Genomic DNA, 22,045 nt, shown 5'->3' with positions numbered 1-22,045 from the left:
AGCAGTACCCCTAGCACAAATTGCAGTGCAAGTGGTAATGCCATTTGCATACTAGTCGTAGTAATTAGGCAGTACTCACCATAGTAGCAGCACTACAGGGAACACCAATAGAAGTAGTATGACTACTATCACTAGCAGAGTTAATAAATCCATTAGATAGTTCATTGAGTGAGTTTAACACTTGCTGTTGACATCTGCTATGACTTGCAAGCCAGCAGACTAAATCTAGTAAGGTCAACTCAGTCCGTCTTTTCAAGGGTACACAACAGTAACACCTGGCATTTAAAATACTTTGAGACAGCAAAAACATTTGTATTGAGCACTATGTCAAAAATCACAAGCTGTTTTGTTATTGTTTGCTATAAAATCATTAGACATACCATAACGTTATACAATTTTTAAGTTTGCACCTCTGCGGGTTAAGGACATGTTAGCCAACTTTATGAAAATAATTTTCTATGTAGGTGAGGAAGTGGTCCAAATGGTGTTCAAATAGAGTTGGGAATCTGAGAGAGAAGGCCATTAGTACCAAGTGAACTTGTTAGGTAAAAGAAAAAGGAAATGCAAAAAGGGGACTGCCCATCATGTCTTCCACTAATGTAATTTCCTGTTTCAAAGGCTGAAGATCACAATATGGAGAACAGCAAGAAAGAATAAAGCTTACAATGCAAATAAAACAGACTGAAAAAGGTTAGGAATGATAAGTTCAGCAGAATCTTAAATGATGATAGTAACAAACAACGGTTTATTGTAGTAAAACCACTTTTGACCCTTTAGGACTTAAGAATTTTAAATTGGCTCTGCCTGGTATTCCCAGCTACCTGGTCAAGGGCCTAATTTAGTGTATAGTCAGCTGTATTCTGTTCTGCCAGGGCAGCAAGGTATGCACTCTGCCACCCTAGCAGACTACAGACCCAGACCACCATATTTAAAATTGTCAACCTGAACCTTCACAGAAGTTTTGCTGTGATGGGACTATGTTCAATGTGCCCTCACAGAAAACATTTTCTTTTTTCAGAAGGGCAGGAAATCTGAGGTACTTTGACCGACATCAGTCAGACCTTTCATCAAAGATTTCCACTGGCAGAGGATCCCCAAAAGAAACACGGCAGCTATCCCAAATCAAAACCGAACGGGACAACCATGAGTCTGGCAGACAGGTGTACTCTATCCATCGAACTCTAAAAAAGGCCCTACATGCTTGAACACCTAAAAATGCCCACAGTTAGAAAAGCCGAAACACTTTCAGTCCTTTATGGTCATTGTTAAAGCCACTAAGAACAGTTTCCCAATGGTGTTTCGATCTATGCCATACTCGGTCCAGTTTAAGGTAATCACCTAGCTAATATTTTATTGACAGCTGATACTTTAAACGTCTGATAAAAACAGAAAGCTAAACAATATCCAGTGTCCCCCCCAACAAATACAAGAAATCACTTCAAATACATTTTAGAGCTGTCTAAATGGATCCACATTGATTAATAAAGCAAACATTGGCACAAGTACCTAATAAAAAAGGATATAGAGTGTTTTACAAAAACTGTAAATCAACTGCGAGCTTCCAGAAAGGCTTTTCGATTACTTCCAACTCCTAGCACACCCCATATGCTGGTACCCACACAGCCATCCAACTATCCAAGAAAGAAAAAGGATAGCTTGACTACAATACTTGGAAAATATACCATCTACTATTCGCAACATGTAAATGAGCAATCGTGGTCTAAAAATAAGGAAATCAACTGGTTAACGTATTTAAGGAAATGTCCAGCGATGATTAGACCGAATCTGGCTGTTCTACAAAGGGTATTCCTAAATGGTGGAGCTACCAGTCTGAGATTAATCAAACACGATCTAGTGGATAGGTTACTGGCTATGGAGGCCAGGCCTTTGTAACACGGGCCAGCAAAGACTGAAAAAATAATACGAAGTTCTTTCTTTTACAGCGAGAATCAGAACGCTAGAACTATCATGTTAAAAAGGGTCAAGCTGAGGCAAGTGGGAAATAGATAAACCCTCACATTTGAAAAAAGCTCTAAAGTTGAGACAAACTGGTTGTCTCTAAATCTCCTGCAATAACAGCAACATTCAACACTCTCACAGTTCTAATACTAAAGAACAAATGTAAACTTAGTTGATTGATTAACAAGTTTCTTACATTCGGTAACAAATTATCTGGTAGAGACATAGTCTAGTCAGATTCCTTAACTGTTGAATTCACACTAAGTTCCAGACTGGATCCGGAACCTTTTCAGCAGCAGCACCTCTGAGCATTGGTAGTTGGCGCTGCGCGACAATCGGCGTCGTCTACGCCAGTGACGTCACCTGGGTCCATACAAGGCGCCCTCTGATGCGCGGACATCAGTTTCTTCCGGGATCAGATTCCGCGCCAACACGTGGAGCCACCAGAAAAACTGGCTGTGGAAACAGTGTGCCAAAAAAGGGTAGAAACATTTTTGTTAGTAATACTTACAAAGTCTTTAAGAAAGACATGGTAATACCCAGAAAAAGGGCTTGTTTGTAAAGACAAACAAAACCGTATAGCAAAACAAATAAGGACAACGACTAGTGGTGCGAGAAACCGGGGTCCTTGAAGGTGTGTAATCATAATACTACAATCCGTTAGCAGAGCGGAGAGGACGGGCAGGCTTAAGTGTCTGCGACTAGACTATTTCTCTACTAGATAATGCATTACAGAAGGTAAGTAACTTGTTAATCTGATAGAAACATCTAGCCACAGATTGCCTAACTTTCGAATTAAATACAACACCTATACCCCATCCGGTGGAGGGTCTCCAAACTGATCCTACCAAAAACTGTCAAGGAGAACTAACAGGTCTGAATTAAGATAGAAGAATGGATTGTGTAGGAAGTTACATGAGAAGGAACAATATCCCCTCATAAGCACCGTGGAAAGAATTACAGGGAAAATAAGGTAGAAAAGTCTTGGAAGACCCGTAAAAAACTATTATGGCAATGAAACAGCACTGTGTCAGAGGACGACAGTGAAAACTATAATAAACATTATATAACCCCACGTGCAATGACCTATGGATAACAGGAACTCAGAGGGCCAGAAACAAAAGTGAATGTCACTGAGCTATAGCTTTTTTCGCCAGCAATACTGTATTCAAGGGAAACCTATGCTGAAAATAGAGAGAAAGGAAACCCAGAACACATCCAACCCGGAGCAAGCATAAATTAATGCCTGAACCAGAAATTCGGAAGGACAGCCCAAGAACAAGTACTGAATAAAATGGAACACTTGCCCCAGAAAACTCAATGGTAGAGTGAAGACCAGCAGGATCATACTAAATGTGGACTTCCGGAGGTAGAAAAGAAGAACAAGTGCATACACAATAACCCAATGAAGGTATCACTACCACAAAAGAGACAGAGGGAGAAAAAGAGAGAGCACATCTACGCAAGATATATGCAACCCCGCTCTCAAATTGCAATTGTATACAATACTGACAATCACACATACATGTGTCAAAAAAGATACAAAATCATATATAAAAATGCATGCGCATACGTATGTGGCACTGCTATATACATAAAACATACAGCTATGTATATGTAAACATTCCAATAACCGACATAAGCCACGCCATGCTTCAAAATCAATTTGTTAAAGCGACAGAGAGGGAGACAATACTCCCTAACAAACAAAAGGGATGGTGAAGTATTAAAAACAATGCTAACCAACCAAGAGCCGCAAATGAGGCTGTAAAAACTATAATCCTGAAGAAGACTACAGGAAAAGGAAACCAAGAAATTAAGGGTAGCACTTGGCCTAAAGAGGACAAAGAGAAGGAAAAAAAACAATATTGGAAATCTCAGAAAAGATATCCTTTCTGTTTATTTAAAAACAAGACATATGAGACAGAGCATAAGCTGACTGAAGATTAGATGAAAAATAAGATATTTAATAAGAGGAGATGCCAGGGATTGAACCTGGCTCTCATGTATGCAAAGCATGCGCTCCGCCAAGCTACCTCCCCTACTGGACTCAAATAGGTGGACTATATTCCCACAGGGACAAAACCCAACAAAGAAAATCTGAGCGACTGAGAAGATACATGCTGAACAAGAGCAAAAACAGCTCATTATAGGAGAAAATGTCTTATAGAAGCTGAAAATTCCTAAATCAGAGTAAGAAGAAAGGCAGTAATCTGAAAGCCCTTAGTATATCTAGGTATACGGGTAAAGCGCATCTTCCAGAAAGAAGTGCAACCCATAATAGAAATGGGACATTTTCTGAGAAGGAAAGAAAGAAGATGCAATAATAACACAGTGAATAGTCATAATAATAGCCCCTGAAGGTTAGAATACCAAGACACCTTAAAGAGCACAATAAAAGAGATTTTGATGGATATTAATCCGCCGTAAATAGTCAAATCAAAAGGACAACCAAGTCCAAGAAGATGGAAGATAACATTCTGAAAATTAGTATTAATGAACAATGGAGTCCACCTAAAATGAGTGTGACATACGAACTGTCAGAGAATAATGGCATGGCAAATCTGAGGTCAAGTGTACGCAAAACTCTAACAAAAAAGAAGAGTACACGTATGAAGGGTCTGTGGTTGTAGCAAGATCGGTAATGTACCAGCATGGACCACACCCTGCAAAGCATACCAAAAGAGTCACTAAATAAATACAGGATACAATTAACAAAAGAAAAACCCTAGCTGAACTATCAGCAAGGTCGCCAGATAGACTGCAGTGCTCTCTACTGACCCAGATGAGAAACCAAACCCTAAATGCCACATAAGACGCCCTCTATATAGATAAGAAGGGGGAAGAGATTCATAGTCAGAGGAATCATATTCAACATGATACATTTATACATATATATTTCTAACAGTAATAAGAAGTTGGTCCCTACAAAGGGATGCCAAAGGAAAAATAAGTAATGCTAATAAGAACACTGAAAAATGCTCCACCAGAAGCAGGTACATAGGAAATCTCCCTTACCATCTGAAAAGAATCTCTTGAGCATGGCGCCCATCATCAGAGAACAAACCTATACAATAGCCACCAGACCCAGGTAGGGTTCACAGAAGAAACCACCTATCCTCGACAGTATTAAAACAATAATATCTGTATAAAACGGGAACACCACTCTTGGGCGTGACCAGTAGGTGAAATAAAAGCAAAGATACTAGCAAAAATGATTCTTATCTTGTAAAAAATTAAAGACCAACTTCTCCTCATACAACCTGGTAATGGGGAAAGAAATCGGCAGATGGTAATAAAGAACAGAACTATGATTCCACATCACTTCTAGTGTTGCGGCAACACTGCATAGCTGAATAAGCCTCTGCACCAAATAAATGAGTGCCATCAAAAGGTATGTTAACCAATGTCTGCTGGACTGCTTCCAAGAATGCAGAAGTGCGCAACAAAGCGCGGCAACGGAGCACCACAGACAAGGCCATAGCCCTAGCGACAGAATCAGTTGTGTCTATACCACAATGAATCAGAAGTTTGGGCCCCTGCTGCCCATCACGCAACAAGGGAGCAAGTGCGGCACAACTTTTCTCTGGAATAGATGGTAGAATACCTGCCGCTGAGCCTTCCCCAAGGCGAGGTCGCCCCCACTCCTCCGCTCCTACCTGCTGCCTGTCAGCCTTGCTCCTGCCTGCTGCCTGGAAGCCCCGTTCCTGCCCGCTGCCTGCATAGCCTTGCTCCGCCGCCTCGTTGCTGCCCTTGGGTCCCCTGCCGTCCACCGGACGACCCAGCCGCCGCAAAGCCACCCTCAGAGCCCCTTCCCGCCACAGTCCACCGCCGACTCCGCCCCCCCTGCCCATTGGCCGCCCCGCTCCTGCCACCGAGCTGACCCGCCCTCCCGGCTCCTCTCTTATGACGCCCCCTGAGCGACCGCGCAGCGGACGTGCGCAGCGGGAGCACCGAATGAGCGCCGAAGGTGCGCCAAAGGTAAGCCCGTCTGCGCCCGTCCGCGCCTGGACCGCGCCCAGCGCCAGGACCCCTGACCCCCGCAGACCCCAGCCCACCCGCCGGACGTACGACGCCGCCACCCTCAACGCCGGCCGACTCCCAGGATGCTACCGAGCCACCCCGAGACGCACCCACGGACCCTTCTGCTGCAAAGCCTGCAAGTTCACCTGCATCCGGACCAGTACTACTCCAGCACCGACCAAGACGTGCAACAGCAGCAGCCACCTGAAATGCATCCTGCTCAACACCCGCTCCGTCCACAGACACACCGCCGAGCTCTGGAACCTGCTCGACACCACAGCCCCAGACGTCGCCTTCCTCACGGAAACCTGGATGAACGCCTCCTCAACGCCTGACATTGCCATCGCCATCCCAGACGGCTACAAGATCATCCGAAGGGACCGCGTCAACCAGACAGGAGGAGGCATCGCCATCATCCACAGGAACACCATCCGCATCACGACCAACACCGACGACACCCTCGCACCCGCCGAACACCTGCACTTCCAGGTCCACATCAACCCCAAGACCACCCTCAGAGGCACCCTCATCTACAGACCCCCGGGACCTCGCACACAATTTAGCGAAGACATCGCCGACTTCATCAGCCCGCACGCCCTCCCCTCCGCTGACTACATCCTCCTCGGGGACCTCAACTTCCACCTGGAGAACAACAACGACCGCAACACCACCACCCTGCTGGACAACCTCGCCAACCTCGGACTCAAGCAGCTGGTCACCACCCCCACCCACTACGCCGGACACACACTCGACCCAGTCTTCTCATCCAGCAAAGACATCGCCTTCAGCCACGCCACCGGACTCCACTGGACGGACCACAGCTGCGTCCACTTCAGCTTCAGAAGGACCACGATCCACCACCACCAGCAACAGGTTGCACGCAGAAGCTGGAACAAGATCACAGCCGACCAGCTCGCGACCGCCCTGAGCAAGAACCCACCCACCAGCGCAACGAACCCCAGCCAAGCGGCCACCAACCTCATGAAGTGGATCAGCGACTGCGCTGACGACCTCGCCCCTCTGAAGACCCCGACTACCAGACCCGGTAGCAAGAAAGCCCCATGGTTCACCGACGAACTCAAGAGCTCCAAGAAGAACTGCCGAGCCCTCGAGAGAACCTGGCGTAGAGACCCAACACCGGACAACATGACTGCCCTCAAGCTCGCCACCAGAAAACACCACCAACTCATCCACGCCACCAAGAAAACCGCATTCAAGGAACGACTGGACAACAACGCACACAACAGCAAGGAACTCTTCAACATCGTCAAAGAGCTCTCCAACCCCAACGCCGGTAACAACGACATCACCCCTTCACAAGACCTCTGCAACTCCCTCGCCTCCTACTTCCACAACAAGATCGCGGACATACACAACAGCTTCAGCACTCAACCGACGCACGCCACGACCGAACCACCGCCCCCCACCACCACCCTCCGCGCCTGGACCCCGATCAGCACCGAAGACACCGTCCGCACGATGAACTCCATCCACTTCGGATCGCCTACCGACCCCTGCCCTCACCACGTCTTCAACAAGGCCGACGCTGTCATCGCACCCCACCTGCGGGACATCATCAACACCTCCTTCGACACTGCTACCTTCCCGGAGAGCTGGAAGCACGCCGAACTCAACGCTCTACTAAAGAAGCCATCAGCCGACCCCACCGACCTCAAGAACTACCGCCCCATCTCGCTGCTCCCGTTTCCTGCAAAAGTCATCGAGAAGACCGTCAACAAGCAGCTGGCCGCCTTCCTCGAGACGAACGGATCCCTCGACCTCTCGCAGTCTGGCTTCCGGGCCAACCACAGCACCGAGACCGCCCTGATCGCAGCCACCGATGACATCCGAGCTCTGCTTGACAACGGAGAAACAGCGGCCCTCATCCTCCTAGACCTCTCCGTGGCCTTCGACACTGTCTGCCACCGTACACTAGTGCAGCGACTCAGCAACGTCGGAATCCAGGAGAAGGCACTGGAGTGGATCATCTCCTTCCTCGCCGGAAGGACACAGAGAGTCCGCCTCCCCCGTTCAGATCTGAAGCCACCGAAGTCATCTGCGGCGTTCCTCAAGGCTCCTCGCTCAGTCCAACCCTCTTCAACGTATACATGAGCCCCCTCGCAGACATCGCACGCCAGCACAACCTCAACATCATCTCCTACGCTGACGACACCCAGCTGATTCTCTCCCTCACCAACGACCCCGCCACCGCCAGAGCCAACCTCCACGAAGGGATGAAAGAGGTAGCCGAATGGATGAAGAACAGCCGCCTGAAACTGAACTCGGACAAGACGGAAGTCCTCATCCTGGGTTCCTCACCCTCCGCCTGGGACGACTCCTGGTGGCCCCCCGCCCTAGGCAGCGCACCCAAACCAACAGACCACGCACGCAACCTGGGCTTCATCCTGGACTCCACCCTCTCCATGACCAGACAAGTCAACGCCGTCTCCTCGTCGTGCTTCAACATCCTGCGCATGCTACGAAAGATCTTCCGGTGGATCCCCACCGAGACCAGGAAGACGGTCACCCAGGCCCTCGTCACCAGCCGTCTGGACTACGGCAACTCCCTCTACGCCGGAACCACCGCCAAACTCCAGAAAAGACTTCAGCGGATCCAGAACGCCTCAGCACGACTCATCCTGGACATGCCCCGTCGCAGCCACATCTCCGGATACCTGAGAGACCTGCACTGGCTCCCGGTCACCAAGAGAATCACCTTCCGCCTCCTCACCCACGCACACAAAGCCCTACACAACCAAGGCCCAGGATACCTCAACAGCCGCCTCAACTTCTACGCTCCCAAACGCCAGCTTCGATCGACCGGCCACGCCCTCGCCACCGTCCCCCGCATCCGAAGAGCCACCACAGGGGGACGGTCCTTCTCCTTCCTCGCCGCCAGGACGTGGAACTCCCTCCCGACCCACCTCCGCCTGACCCAGGACCACCTCGCCTTCAGGAAGCAACTCAAGACCTGGCTGTTCGAGCAGTAGCGGACCCCCCTCCCCTAGCGCCTTGAGACCCTCTGGGTGAGTAGTGCGCTATATAAATGCTTGATTGATTGATTGTGAATCTCACAAAGCATGGGTGAAATGAGTAAGGACATAAGAAGTATTAGTGGATCTCAAAGCCAAACTGGTGGAGGCGAAAACGTGCCAGGCACAAGTCTCCAGTCATTTAGCTTCCCTGCCTGGAGGGGTAGGTAGAACAGAACCAATATTTTAAGCAGCCAATGCAGCCTGAACCACGAGGCTATGAGGAGTAAGATGTTTCATAAAACAGACCGGGTCATCAAGGGCCAGACGATGCCTATGAGAAATAGAACGTTCAATAGGATGGCCCACATCGGGTTTTGCCAGGCCCCCAACAAGATGTCAATAAAAGCTTTGCAATATGAAATAACTGACTCCTCTCCAGAAGACTGACTTTGGTGAAAAATGTCCAATAAAGGGTTCCTGGTCACAGCCACAGAAGCAAGTGGCATGTTCAAAACTTCAGCAACTCGTTTTGACATGTCTGAAAACGAGGATCTTACCTCTGAAGCTAACCCAAGAGGAGATAGAAGGCCTGAGGCTGGAGAAGATTCCAAGCCACTTCCATTGCCCAACTCAAAAACCCAACTGGTGTCCAAAGGAGGTGGCTGTGAGTGGGAAACAAACACATCCTCTCCTTCACCCCCGTTTTCACCTGGTCGACCAGGAGTATTAGAAGGAGGGTCCACAAGGAGCCCAGAATTGACGCCTGAGCCAGCCAGCTCTATAAGCACCGTATCCAAAGCTGCGCGTCATCGAGCGTCATCAGTGCCATCCGGAGTGCCAAGCAGGGCATTCATTGGCGTCAAAGTAAGAAAGTGGTGAGGCAGCGCCGTCATCGACATTGGATGCACTGTCGCCGGTGCTGAAAGTGGAAGCCTCGGAGGGCTGTGCACCATCGGCACCGCTAACGACAGAGTGTTGAAAGCCAGGCACCGAAGGCAGTAACCTCGAAGGGCTATTCATCAGTGTTGAAAGAGAAATAGCATTTGATGTCCTGATTGAAGCTGAGGGTGAACCTGGGGCGTTGTAACAGTCTCAGCCTCTTGCACCTCTTTGGGGCCCGAAGGTGATCCAGGGGAAGGTGTAGACCCAAAAACCTTTTGAAGGGAATAATATTATTCCCATATCTGGGTTGGAGTCACCCCAGCTTTTCCCGACTCCGCAGGGGGAAGTAGGGGATCGACGCAGCTTGGACTGTTTCCATTGGACTTACCGCAAGACGAGGACAGAGAAATGCATCCCATGGAATGGCCCCTAGAATGACCCCACTGGCGGTCCCTGGAGCGTGAAAAAACCCGAGGTTGACAGGACGTCTTAGAGGGCTGCGTCACCCGTGCTGCCAACAGCTTCATCCGCCGCTCCTTAGGCCAAAGCAGTGGACAGGAGTCACACAACACCGAATCATTGTGCTCACCCAAGCACCACATACAGATGGAGCGGGGTTTTTTGGCTGACATCTGCCGACTACAGGACCCACAAGCCTTAAAAGCAGATGGCATGAAAGAAAAAGGCACACTGTTTCCCTTGATGAAAAACCGTCTAAGTTGGCCGAAACAGCTAGAGGTACCGTTTCTCTGGATCGTTGTGGAAGCGTGGAAAAGAAGAAATTGATGACATGGATGACGTCTATACGGAGTCGAGAGACACCATCTACCGGCAAACAGAGGTACTACTGCTGAAAACTTTCCGGATCCTGTTTGGCGCCTGGAGAAAATAAAAAAGTTAAGGAATCTGCAGCTACATGTTTCTAACAGATACAAGACTCGCTCGTCTGTGCGGACATGGCAACCATTGTTAGAGATATGCTGTGTAAAATCCATCTTTCGCAAACACTGGAAGGATCTGGAAACACGGCCAAGAAAGAAATAATGAGGGAAAGCTAAAATATTGGGAACATTACAGTGAAGTGCCAGTAACCAAATCTCAGGTCAACTCTTTCTTTTCAATTAAATTAGGACGAAACAAATGAACGCAGGGAACAAATATGAATACTACCTATAGACTCATTGTTAAAAACATTTAAACTGAATAGCTGATTATAGCATATGGAGCACATCACGTGAAGAAACAGTACTGTATGTGTCATGTTTCTGCCCTTTTTATCACTAGCTCTAAAAGAAAGAGGTGACACAGTGGTAAAATAAATATTGCAAGGAGGCACTTTATCTTCAGCTTACCATGGCACCGTTTACAATACAGAGTTGAACATTTTCAACAAAGAATTTGGGAAGTAACACAGTACCTGAGATCCATATAATACCTCCTTAAAAAACAAAGTAACACAACCGAGGCAAATAGGATTATGGCCGATGTAAATGAAAGGATTAGTGAACTGCAGTGAATAAATGGATTAAGCAGTTCATGATTTTTTGCTGCTCTTGGACCGAATTACTGCAATAATTTATTAATGAACAATAAAATGCATATAACTAGAAACAGTACTTTCGTATCTCGAAGGGGTGCTGAGTTAGCAAATTCACCATACTGGAAAACATATCACAAATAAATATAGGTACAAGAGTAGCATTTTCTGAACTGTAGCATTATGTGGCACTTCAATGACCTAATGAAAAGGGTTTTCCTTACACTTACTACAATTTAAGCTAATTAAGATGCTGCCAGAATGACAAGCATGCCATTTCCACAGTGTGCAAATAAAGTTTAGAGTTATAAGAAAGAACAGTGACTTATTAGGGGTGAAAAGCATAGGAGAAAACAACTAAACTTTATTTTTTCAAGCTTCATGCAGCAAATTGTTGCTACTGGGAAACACACAATCAACTGGTTGAAAGTTTAGTACGTGAAGGAAATCAATTAAATTAATTACAAATAACAAATAGGAGACTGTGGATAGTTGCAAACACTAGGGCCGTGTTAGTCAAGGACAGTAGTATTTATTCATCAAGCCACTGATGCAACATTAGTTAAGTGATGTTAAAATGAATGCAATATCATTACTGCAGTTCGAAAAGCAATCAGATGCTAGAATTCCACTTCAAACCACACAACTACTCCTTTACCATTGATGACTCTGTGGCAAAAGGGAGAACCTCACCAGCATCTTCTGTGATAATGTCCTAACAAGATTGTACACAAAAGAGGGAGAAAAGGGAGGTTTACCAAAGGAAAGGTCAAAGCGAAAAGCAGAATTGTCACACAGGAAAAGATAATCCACCAGTGGGCAAGAAAAAGGACAAATAATTTAGAAGAAGGCGAAAGGGGGTGGGGGACTGATCTCTTCTCTGGGTTTTAGTCTATGTGCAAGCTAGGACCAACAGCCACACCACCCATAGACCACGCAAGAAATCTAGGGGTCATCCAAGACTACAAGCACAATAGGACGGCTGAACTCAACACAGCATGCACCTCCTGCTTTCACATCCTATTCATGCAAAAAAAATCTTCAAATGGTTGCCTCAAAACACCAGACAGACCAAGACCGTCATGCAAGCACTCATCACCAAAAGGCTGGACTACGACAACACTCTTTAAGCCGGAATCTACAAACAACTCCTACACAGACTCCAGATCGTCCTCCAGATCGTCCGGAACACCGCTGTAAAACTAATACTTGACCTCCCACGCCGTACCCACATCCAAGGCACCTCAAGAACTTTCACTAGCTCCCCATTCACAAGCACATCCAATTGAAACTTCTCAAGCACACATACAAAGCCCTACCCAACTCAGGACCACAATACCTCAACAGCCGTATACCCTTTTTAGTAGCCCACCACACACTTACGCTGTGCCTCACTCGCACATATTACCCGCATCCGCAAAAGCAAAACTGGAGGTCGCTCATTCTCCTACATTGCACCCATGACATGGAACAACCTTCCTCAACACATCAGAGTCTCTACCCCACTTCTCGATTTCTGCAGGAAGCTTAAGACCTGGCTATTCGTATAAGCACCTTGGGGGCCACACACCTGCCCAAGCTCCTGGATACTCTCTTGGGTGAGCATAAAATAACATTTACGAAAAAGGACAGCATTTGTGGTAGGCACGGCACAACGGACAGCTTTTGAATAAGCATTGGCAAAGCCAACTGGTCTGGCATTGACCTCCAGTATTTTTGCTTTGGCAATTCTTGTACTGCTCTGACATGGTTTTGGGGAAACGGTATTGGTGGGGAAGACTGCCATGCCCTCAATCTGTGAAAAGAATACAAAAATTGGCTAAGGTAAAAATATTATTTGGTTAAAAAAAAATGAGCACAAATTACCATAGCATTCGATGGAACTGAAGAGAATTAGGACCAGCATGCCATAATTCCCAGAGACATCAGCCAATGGTTGTAGTGGGCTGAACTACTGCCCCATGATGGATGCTGGGATGGGTAGAAGAAAAATGTGACTGATGCAACAACAGACTAAAGGATGAGGTCTGGCTGAAACTCCTATAGGTAACTGTGTTATGCACATAACTGTAGTAAACATCAAAAGGTATAGGCTAACACCAGACCTAAAAAAGCCAATTGGTCTAGCACTGGCTTCCAGCCGTTTGCCTTTGTTAATGCTTTTCTTTGTAAAGTTTTTGTAAATCTTTATTACTGAAAAGATTGATAGAGAGGTTTGCAAAGGCAGATAGAGAAGTCTATATAGATAGTGCTGCTTAGATTGATTAACCCTTTGTGTGCGTCGGGAGCAGTCCGACGTCACGATGTAAGTGCGCGTTGGACGGCGCCGGGCCGTCCTAGCACCCACCCACGGGGGAAGCACTGGCACTCCCCCCAGGGGCCGCCCTTCATGCTGCCCCCCCCCCGCATTCCTCCTCCAAGTCATCTAATGGCGTCAATGGGCACCGCACGCTGACGTCATTAGGTGAAACCGGACGAGCTGGAAGCAATTTACTTCCAGGGCATCCAGGATAGAGGAGGTAAGTTTCTCCTCGGGGAGGGTGGGGAAGATTTAAAAAGAGACATCGGAGGAACGGAAAGGGTTTTCCTTTCCTCCGATGTCTCTTTTAAGCATTCCTGCTGCACGATCACGCATGGGGCGTGATCGCAATTTTTTTTTTTAAATGCCCTTTGTGTCGGGGAGCAGCCTCTTAGGCAAGGGTCACTCCCCTTGGGGGAGCAATTTGATTGCCCATTTCTGCCCCCCTGGGAGGGCAGATCTGCCCAAATAAATGAATGATTTTATTGTGTGCCCACTAGGCTACCAGGGATATATATTTTTTTTAAATATGTATGTGGAGAGCGGCCCCTTAGGCAAGGGTTTCTTCCCTTTGGAAATCATTTATTTTGGCCGTTTCTGCCCACTCAGGGGCAGATCGGCCTTGTGATTCGAGGCCCACCTGCCCCCCAAAGGGGGCAGAAGCCATTAGACACCAGGGATTGTTTAGGTGTTGTTGTGGAGCGGCCCCTTGGGCAAGGGTCGCTCCCCTTTATGGGGTGATTATTGTGGCGGTTTCAGCCCCCTATAGGGGCAGATCGGCCATATGTTTTCAGGCCCATCTGTCCCCAAGGGGGGCAGATGCCACTAGATACCAATTTTTTTTTTAAATTTTGGTGTTGGGGAGTGACCCCTTGGGCAAGGGTTGCGCCCCCTTTATGAGGGTGAATTGTGGGCTGTTTCTGCCCCCCTTGGGGTCAGATCAGCCTTATGCTTTTAGGCCCACCTACCCCCCCAGCTTGGCTGGTGGATTGTGTGTGGACTAGTGCATTATTTGCATATGTGATTGTAACGTTTTATTTCTCCTTTTTATTCAAGTGCAAAGCTTTTGATTCTTGTTTGCGGTTTCGGCAGTGGTTGAGCTGCAGTTTTGCACAGTTGCATTTATTTGGTAAGAAAAACATTTTTGTTGTGTTTACTCCAAATGAGTAGTATTGTCATGCATGACTGAATTTTTTGTAAGTGGCGCCATAATAGCAGCATATTTAGTTAGTATTCTGAGCATGAAATTCTTTGTGATGTGTTTTGCGTAGTCTTGTGTGTCATTTTCTTTTCTTTTTTAGTGGGATATTGTTGGTCCTTATTGTGTCTGTGCAGAGTAGGTGGTGGTGAGTCTAGCAACTTCGGGCAAGTGAGTGGTATAGTTTTGGAGTATATAGGTCTTTGTGATAAAGCCACATATTGTTTATTACTTATTTTACAAAGTGTTTGTTGTTGTTGACTTGTTTGACAAGATACCTTTATTAGTAAAGATTATGGCTAGCCGTAGAATTACTGCTCAGCAGGTGGTTGGTATGCTTTTTTAATCTTCCTCTGAGCAGGATTATGAGACTGACAGTTTGTCTGAGGAAGAGGGGGGAGTGCAAGATTCTTCTGGCAGTGAGTTTTCTGTACACGAGGAATCATCTGATGATGAAGCTAATCTCAGTGCGAATGAAGCTACTCTCAGTGCGGAAGAAGTGCCTATTTTAGAGGAGGACACTCATGTGTCAATGGTGCAGCAAGAGACATCGAGATTGCAGCTTGGGGCTGCAAGGCTTCCAACTGGAAGTGCTGGACTCTGGGTTGATCCAAACATGGTGCAGCTGGTATTGTCTGCCTTTAGTGGTGATGCAGGGTATAGAGTGGATTGTGAAAATGTTTTGCCTATACAGTTTTTCCAGTTGTTTATGGATGATGTATTTTTGGCTGAGATTGTTGAGCAGACTAATTTGTATGCTGACCAGTTTTTGAGGGACAACAGTGCCAGATTTAGGCCCGCTCCAGAGCTACTCGGTGTACTCCCACAAATCTGGATGAGATGAAGAAGTTTTTGAGTTTGATGGGCTTGATAAGAAAGCTGTCCCTGGCTTCATATTGGTCTACCAGTCCCTTGATGGCAACGGCCGTATTTCCTGCAATTAAGAGTCGTGATCGGTATTTACTTATGCTTCGGATGCTGAATTTTGTTGATAATGCTTTGGCTTTGCCACAAGATCACCCTGACTGTGACCGTCTTTTTAAGATTCGGCCTGTTCTTGATCACTTTGTAGATCGATTTTCAGAGATCTATACTCCAGGGAAAGAATCAGCTGTTGATGAGTCTTTGGCCCTTTTCAAGGGCCGTTTGGTTTTTAGGCAGTACATACCTTTCAAGAGGGCACATTATGGAATTAAGATGTATATGTAGACTGAGAGTAGGACAGGATATGTCTATAATTTCCAGGTGTACACTGGTAGGGATTCCACTACTGACCCCCCTTGTTGTCTGTCTGGTTTTGGAGTCCATGATGCGTTTGTGGGCGTTTCCTGTCGCAGGCACTAGACCTACCCACACAAGTGAGGTATCATTTTTATCGGAAGACTTTTGAGAATGCGAGGTGGGTGGAATTTTGTGGATCCACGCAGATTACAGAACTTTCCATCACAGAAATGTGAGGAAAATTTGTTTTTTTTTTGTTTTTTTACAATGCTTGAGGTTTGCAAGGGATTCTGGGTAACAGAACCTGGTGAGAGCCAGACAAGTCATCCCATCCTGGATTCCCCTCGGTGTCTAGTTTTCAAACATTTTTAGGTTTGCTAGGTTTCCCTAGGTGCCGGCAGAGCTAAGGTTCAAAATCCACATTTAGGCACTTTGCAAAAAAAGGGTCAGTTTTCACTATAAAAATGTGGTGTGCCCACGTTTCGTTTTGGGCTGTTTCCTGTCGCAGGCACTAGGCCTACCCACACAAGTAAGGTGACATTTTTATCGGAAGACTTAGGGGAATGCGGGGTGGGTGGATTGTTGTCGATCCAAGTAGATTCCAGAACTTTCGATCACAGAAATGTGAGGAAAATGTTTTTTTGATTTGTTTTGATTTTTTTACAAAGTAAGTTTGAGGTTTGCAAGGGATTCTGGGTAACAGAACCTGCTGAGAGCCAGACAAGTCACCCCATTCTTTTTTCCCCTGGATGTCTAGATTTCAAAAATGTATAGGTTTGCTGGGTTTCCCTAAGTGCCGGCAGAGCTAGGGTCACTCCTGCCAAGTGTCACGCATCAGGAGTTACTCTAGCGCATTTCAGTGTGGTGCTTCGCATCACTGCACTGAAATGCATTGTCACGAATAATGGCAGTCTCAGGTGTACATTTACTGATGGCTGCAAACATGAGTGTGGCAGCAGGCTGCAGGCACAGCCTGTTGTCTCTTCCTGCGCCGGCATGCAGCGCTGCTTCCGTGGTCTTGAGGCAGTGATTCTCAGCTAAGCTATGGCCTGGCCAGTCCCAGGCTCTCTGCTACAATGTATAACCCACGGTGCCGCGCGCTTTGAGTCAGTCTGCCTGACCTCACGTCAGTTGCTCAATAGCTGGGCTCTGCGGGGGTATGTCACATGACATCCTGCTTGCTCCGAGAGCGGGGATTATTCTTCAGGACGGCGCCGGCAAATAATTATGGGGCAGCAGCGCTGTTGCTCGTACATGATGGCCCGGCCACACTGCTGTAGGCCATTATAATCAAGGCCACCGCAGCATACTTCAGTTACAATTTCTGAGCTGGCTGAGGGAGTAAGTGCAGTGGACGGGTTATGAAGAGCCATGACTGATCTGCGTCACTGTCGGTTTACAGCGCCGGCTGCCAGGACTACGTGAGGACAGCAGCAACCTGGACCGAAGTCTAAGGCAGATTGCCGTGGGGGTAGCTTACTCGTGGCATGAGCACCCAGCAGCCTTGTTGCAGTGCGAGTCACCGAAGTGCCAATCACGCTTCCAGCTGGAAACGATTACTGTAAGTAGACATTTGTTTCAGCCATTTGCCACCCTGTTTGTCAGTGTTAACCACAATATGGTGTCGGTGTTAACACAATTGTCAATATGGTGCTGGGAGGAGCAGGATCTGGAGTCTGAGGCCCTCGTGCTGGTTCCCTAGCCCTCATCTCGGCTTTCAGTAATGATTGTGCCTATCGCCCGAGCTTTCAGCGCTGAGCCGGAGTGTCACTATCACTCAGCATAGCCTGTCTGTATCTCTGTGACAGCCTGCCTGCGGCTGGTGTGCACTGGTGCCTGCTGCAGGGCTGCGTAGTTAGTAGCTCCAATTGCCGCCTTGGACAGATCTCTCATCTCGGGGTAATGATTATAAGGGTTTAGTAAGGCTTTAGGTGGGCCAGGTCCTGCCGGTGCTCAGCACGGCAGTTCTGAAAAGCAGATGCCGAGACGGGTCTCTATCGGGCTCTCTATTTTTGCCCTTACCGTCAGCATGAAAAAAAATCTTAATTATACAGCAATAACACCCTTCACTGACCGCAATCCTCTGCTAATGACATATGTGTCTTTATGAAAAAAAAATATTTGTAATATATGTATAGCTAAAATTTAATGGAAGAAGACATGGGCAAATAAGTGTCTAAATACAGTATTAGCATCAGCAGAGGATTGCGGTCGCGTGAGTTATAGTTGCCTGCACTAAATATAACGTGGAATTTCATTGGTTTTTTACGAGTGAAATGTACAGCTAACTATAACTTGTGTGAAACCTATGGTTTTTTCAGTGAATTTGCAAGGTTTTTTAAATGCTAATTCCTAACTATAACGTGTGTGAAACCTATGGTTTTTTCAGTGAATTTGTACGTTTTTTTAAATGCTAAGTTACTTTACGCCGTTCGTGCCGTGCGCGCCCACTTCACGCAGTTCGTTCCGTTCGCGCACCGCGCGCCCACTTAACGCAGTTAGTGCCGTGCACGCACGGTGGGCACGCGGTGCGCTACGCGCACCGCGTGCCCACGTTACGCTGGATGGGCCATGTACGCACGATGCCCTTCGCGCACCGTCCGCACACGGAGGACATATTATGCGCTTCGTTGTGAAAGGTTTTCTATTAAATGTTCATTGTTATAATATGCCGTGGACAAAAGGTACCCTGCGGGCACCTTTTGCACACGGGGGGGGAGGGGGGGGGGGAGAAATATGGATTTTGTTTTTTTTTTATTTAATTTTTGCCGTAAGCGTATTTGGCGTTTTTTCAAAAAAAAAAAAAATATTTTTTGGCCTTGGATGGCCTTCTGGCACACCATAACCAAGGCTAGGTGGTTAGGAGCTGTCTAGCATGCCCCCTGTTTATGATATCCAACTTTGTTTTTCCTCCCCCCCTCAGAGTGCGAGAGAGAAAATGGCGGGCGACACTTCCTGGTTTCGACCGATTCGAATGTTTACTAAGATCTAACAGCCAATCAGAATCGCGCTCGCGCACGGCACCGTACGCGTACGGTAAGCTTACGGTGCGCGCTCTGAGCGCGCTTACAGATATATATATTGATTTAAATGCTGTTTACTCAGGAACTACTGAACAGATTTACACCAGACCTACAAAAGGCACTTCCTTGACCTGAGGACTACCTCTCTGCCAAATTACAAGTAATTCTGTTCAGCCGTTCGGGCTGTAGCTGTGTCTAAAGGTCCTATGGAAAAATGCATGGGGAAAACGCGTTTTGGGACCCCCCTTTTTTCTCAGCCCCCGCTTGACGAATCCCCCCGAGACTTTCAGGGTAGGAGCGGAGCGTAGCGCCCCATTAGTTTTGAAAATTTCGCGAGGATTCGTCGACCGGCGCCAAAGTTATTCCAAATAGAATGTTGCGGATTTCCTATGGAAACAGGGTCCTAACTATAACTACCTACTGGCGACCGCCAGTAGGTAATATATATATATATTACCTACTGGCGGTCGCCAGTAGGTAGTTATAGTTAGGACCACGTTTCCATAGGAAATCCGCAACATTCTATTTTGAATAACTTTTGCGCCGGTCGACGAATCCTCACGAATTTTTCAAAATAGGTGGGGCGCTACGCTCCGCTCCTACCCTGAAAGTCTCGGGGGGTTTCTTCAAGCGGGGGCTGAGATAAAAGGGGGGTCCCAAAACGCGTTTTTCCCATGCATTTTTCCATAGGACCTTTAGACACAGCTACAGCCCGAACGGCTAAACAGAATTACTTGAAATTTGGCAGAGAGGTAGTCCTCAGGTCAAGGAAGTGCCTTTTGTAGGTTTGGTGTAAATCTGTTCAGTAGATTCTGAGAAAATAGCCTTTAAATCAATATATATATCTGAGCCAGCTTATGGTGCGCTTACGGTGCGCTTACCGTACGCGTACGGTGACGTGCGCGAGCGCGATTCTGATTGGCTCTTAGATCTTAGTAAACATTCGAATCGGCCGAAACCAGGAAGCGGCGGCCGCCATTTTCTCTCTCGCACTCTGAGTAGGGCAGCATAAATGAAGCCCAAAAATGGGTAAAGGGGCAGTATATTGAAATAATAATCACCCAGCAATGATATACAGGCCCCCAAACAACCCACAAGGCCAAAAAAAAAATTTTTTTTTTTTTTCGAAAAATCGCCGATTACGCGTACGGTAAAAAAGATTTTTAAAAAAAAAAAAGTATCCACACTCTCCCCACCCCATGTGCAAATGGTGCCCGATGGGCACCATTTGTGCATGGCTTATGAAATAATTGAAATTAATAAACAAAACATTTCACAACGATGCGCATAATATGTCCCCCATGTGCGCACGGTGCGCGAAGCGCATCGTGCGTACATGGCCCATCTCGCATAATGTGAGCACGCGGTGCGCGCAGCGCACCGCGTGCTCACTGTGCGCGCACGGAACGAACTGCGTTAAGTGGGCGCGCACGCCACGAATGGCGCAAAGTAAGTTAGCATTTAAAAAACCGTACAAATTCACTGAAAAAACCATAGGTTTCACACACGTTATAGTTAGGAATTAGCATTTAAAAAACCTTGCAAATTCACTGAAAAAACCATAGGTTTCACACATGTTATAGTTAGCTGTACATTTTACTGATAAAAAACCAATGAAATTCCCCCGTTATAGTTACTGTAGGCAACTATAACTCACGCGACCGTAAACCTCTGCTGATGACATATGTGTCTTTATGAAAAAAAAATATTTGTAATATATGTATAGCTAAAATTTAATGGAAGAAGACATGGGCAAATAAGTGTCTAAATACAGTATTAGCATCAGCAGAGGATTAAGGTCGCGTGAGTTATAGTTGCCTACAGTAACTATAACGGGGGAATTTCATTGGTTTTTTATCAGTAAAATGTACATCTAACTATAACATGTGTGAAACCTACGGTTTTTTCAGTGAATATATATATATGTAGATATATATATTCACTGAAAAAACCATAGGTTTCAGGGGCGTTATAGTTAGCTGGACTTTTCACTCGTACAAAACCATAGAAATTCCCCCGTTATAGTTAGTTCAGCTAACTATAACTCGCGCGCCCGCAATGCACTGCTGATGACGTCACATATTACATCACTCATGACATGGTCAGTGACATCACTCATGACATCACTGATGACATCTCAAATGACATCACTGATGACATCACTGATGACATCACCCAGTGAATGTGTTTTTCTGAAAATTACATATGTTTTATATATGTATATCTCAAGGTCGATGGAAGAATAAATGGGTATATAAGTGTCTAAATGGATGATTTGTTTTTGAAAGATTGATTGTATAACTGACTGATTAAGTGTATCTTAGTGAATACATGGCTTAGTGATTAATGTTTAAATATGTAAATATCTGTATCAGTCTCTCACTTTGTGTATAAGTGGCTGCATGGGTTGGTGAGTAGCTACATGAGTGTCTATATAGGTTATTAGTTGGTGTTTTGAGTATCAGTATAAGTGTCTGATGTCTGTATGGTTCGGTGGGGGGTATTACGTAGTGCATAGGTGCATGAATGAGTGACTCACTGTTTGTATGTGTTGAAGACAGCATGTGTGCAGGACTGTATGGGTGGATGAGTGTGCATGGGTGTGTTAGTGAGTGAATGACTGTCTCAATAGTGTCTCTATGAGTAACTACATATGTTTTAAACTAGTATATGTGACTATTGGTGTATATAAGTGAGTATATGTGAGAGTGAGAGATTGAAAGAGTTCCTGTATGAATAAGTATGTGTTTCTATAAGTGATTGCTAAAAAGACTAAGTATGTGTAAATTTCTGTAGAAGTAAGTGTGGTGGTGTGTGTATAACTGTATATGCAGGTAAACGGATGTTTGATTCTTTATTAGCATGAGTGACTATGTGTGTGAGTAACTTTATGGATGAGTGGCGTTGTGTAAAAGGATGTATAGGTGT

The 22,045-nt window shown here is 46.3% G+C and overlaps 1 protein-coding gene across 7 annotated transcripts in view; it reads right to left on the bottom strand.

The window, feature by feature from the left end:
• KIDINS220 (kinase D interacting substrate 220) overlaps positions 1-22,045 on the bottom strand; it is a 1,251,292-nt gene that overhangs the window by 181,080 nt on the left and 1,048,167 nt on the right. For 4 of the 7 annotated variants that reach the window (XM_085610740.1, XM_085610741.1, XM_085610739.1 and 1 more), the window contains exon 26: positions 12,035-12,091. The exons of the other annotated variants lie outside the window; for them this stretch is intronic. In XM_085610740.1, the coding sequence (XP_085466866.1) occupies positions 12,035-12,091 (57 nt within the window). The remainder of the gene's footprint in view (positions 1-12,034; positions 12,092-22,045) is intronic. 7 annotated transcript variants of the gene reach the window in all.

This window comes from Triturus cristatus, chromosome 6, assembly GCF_964204655.1.
Source record: "Triturus cristatus chromosome 6, aTriCri1.1, whole genome shotgun sequence".
Lineage (NCBI taxonomy): Eukaryota > Metazoa > Chordata > Amphibia > Caudata > Salamandridae > Triturus > Triturus cristatus.
This window is presented reverse-complemented; position numbering and strand designations above follow the sequence as displayed.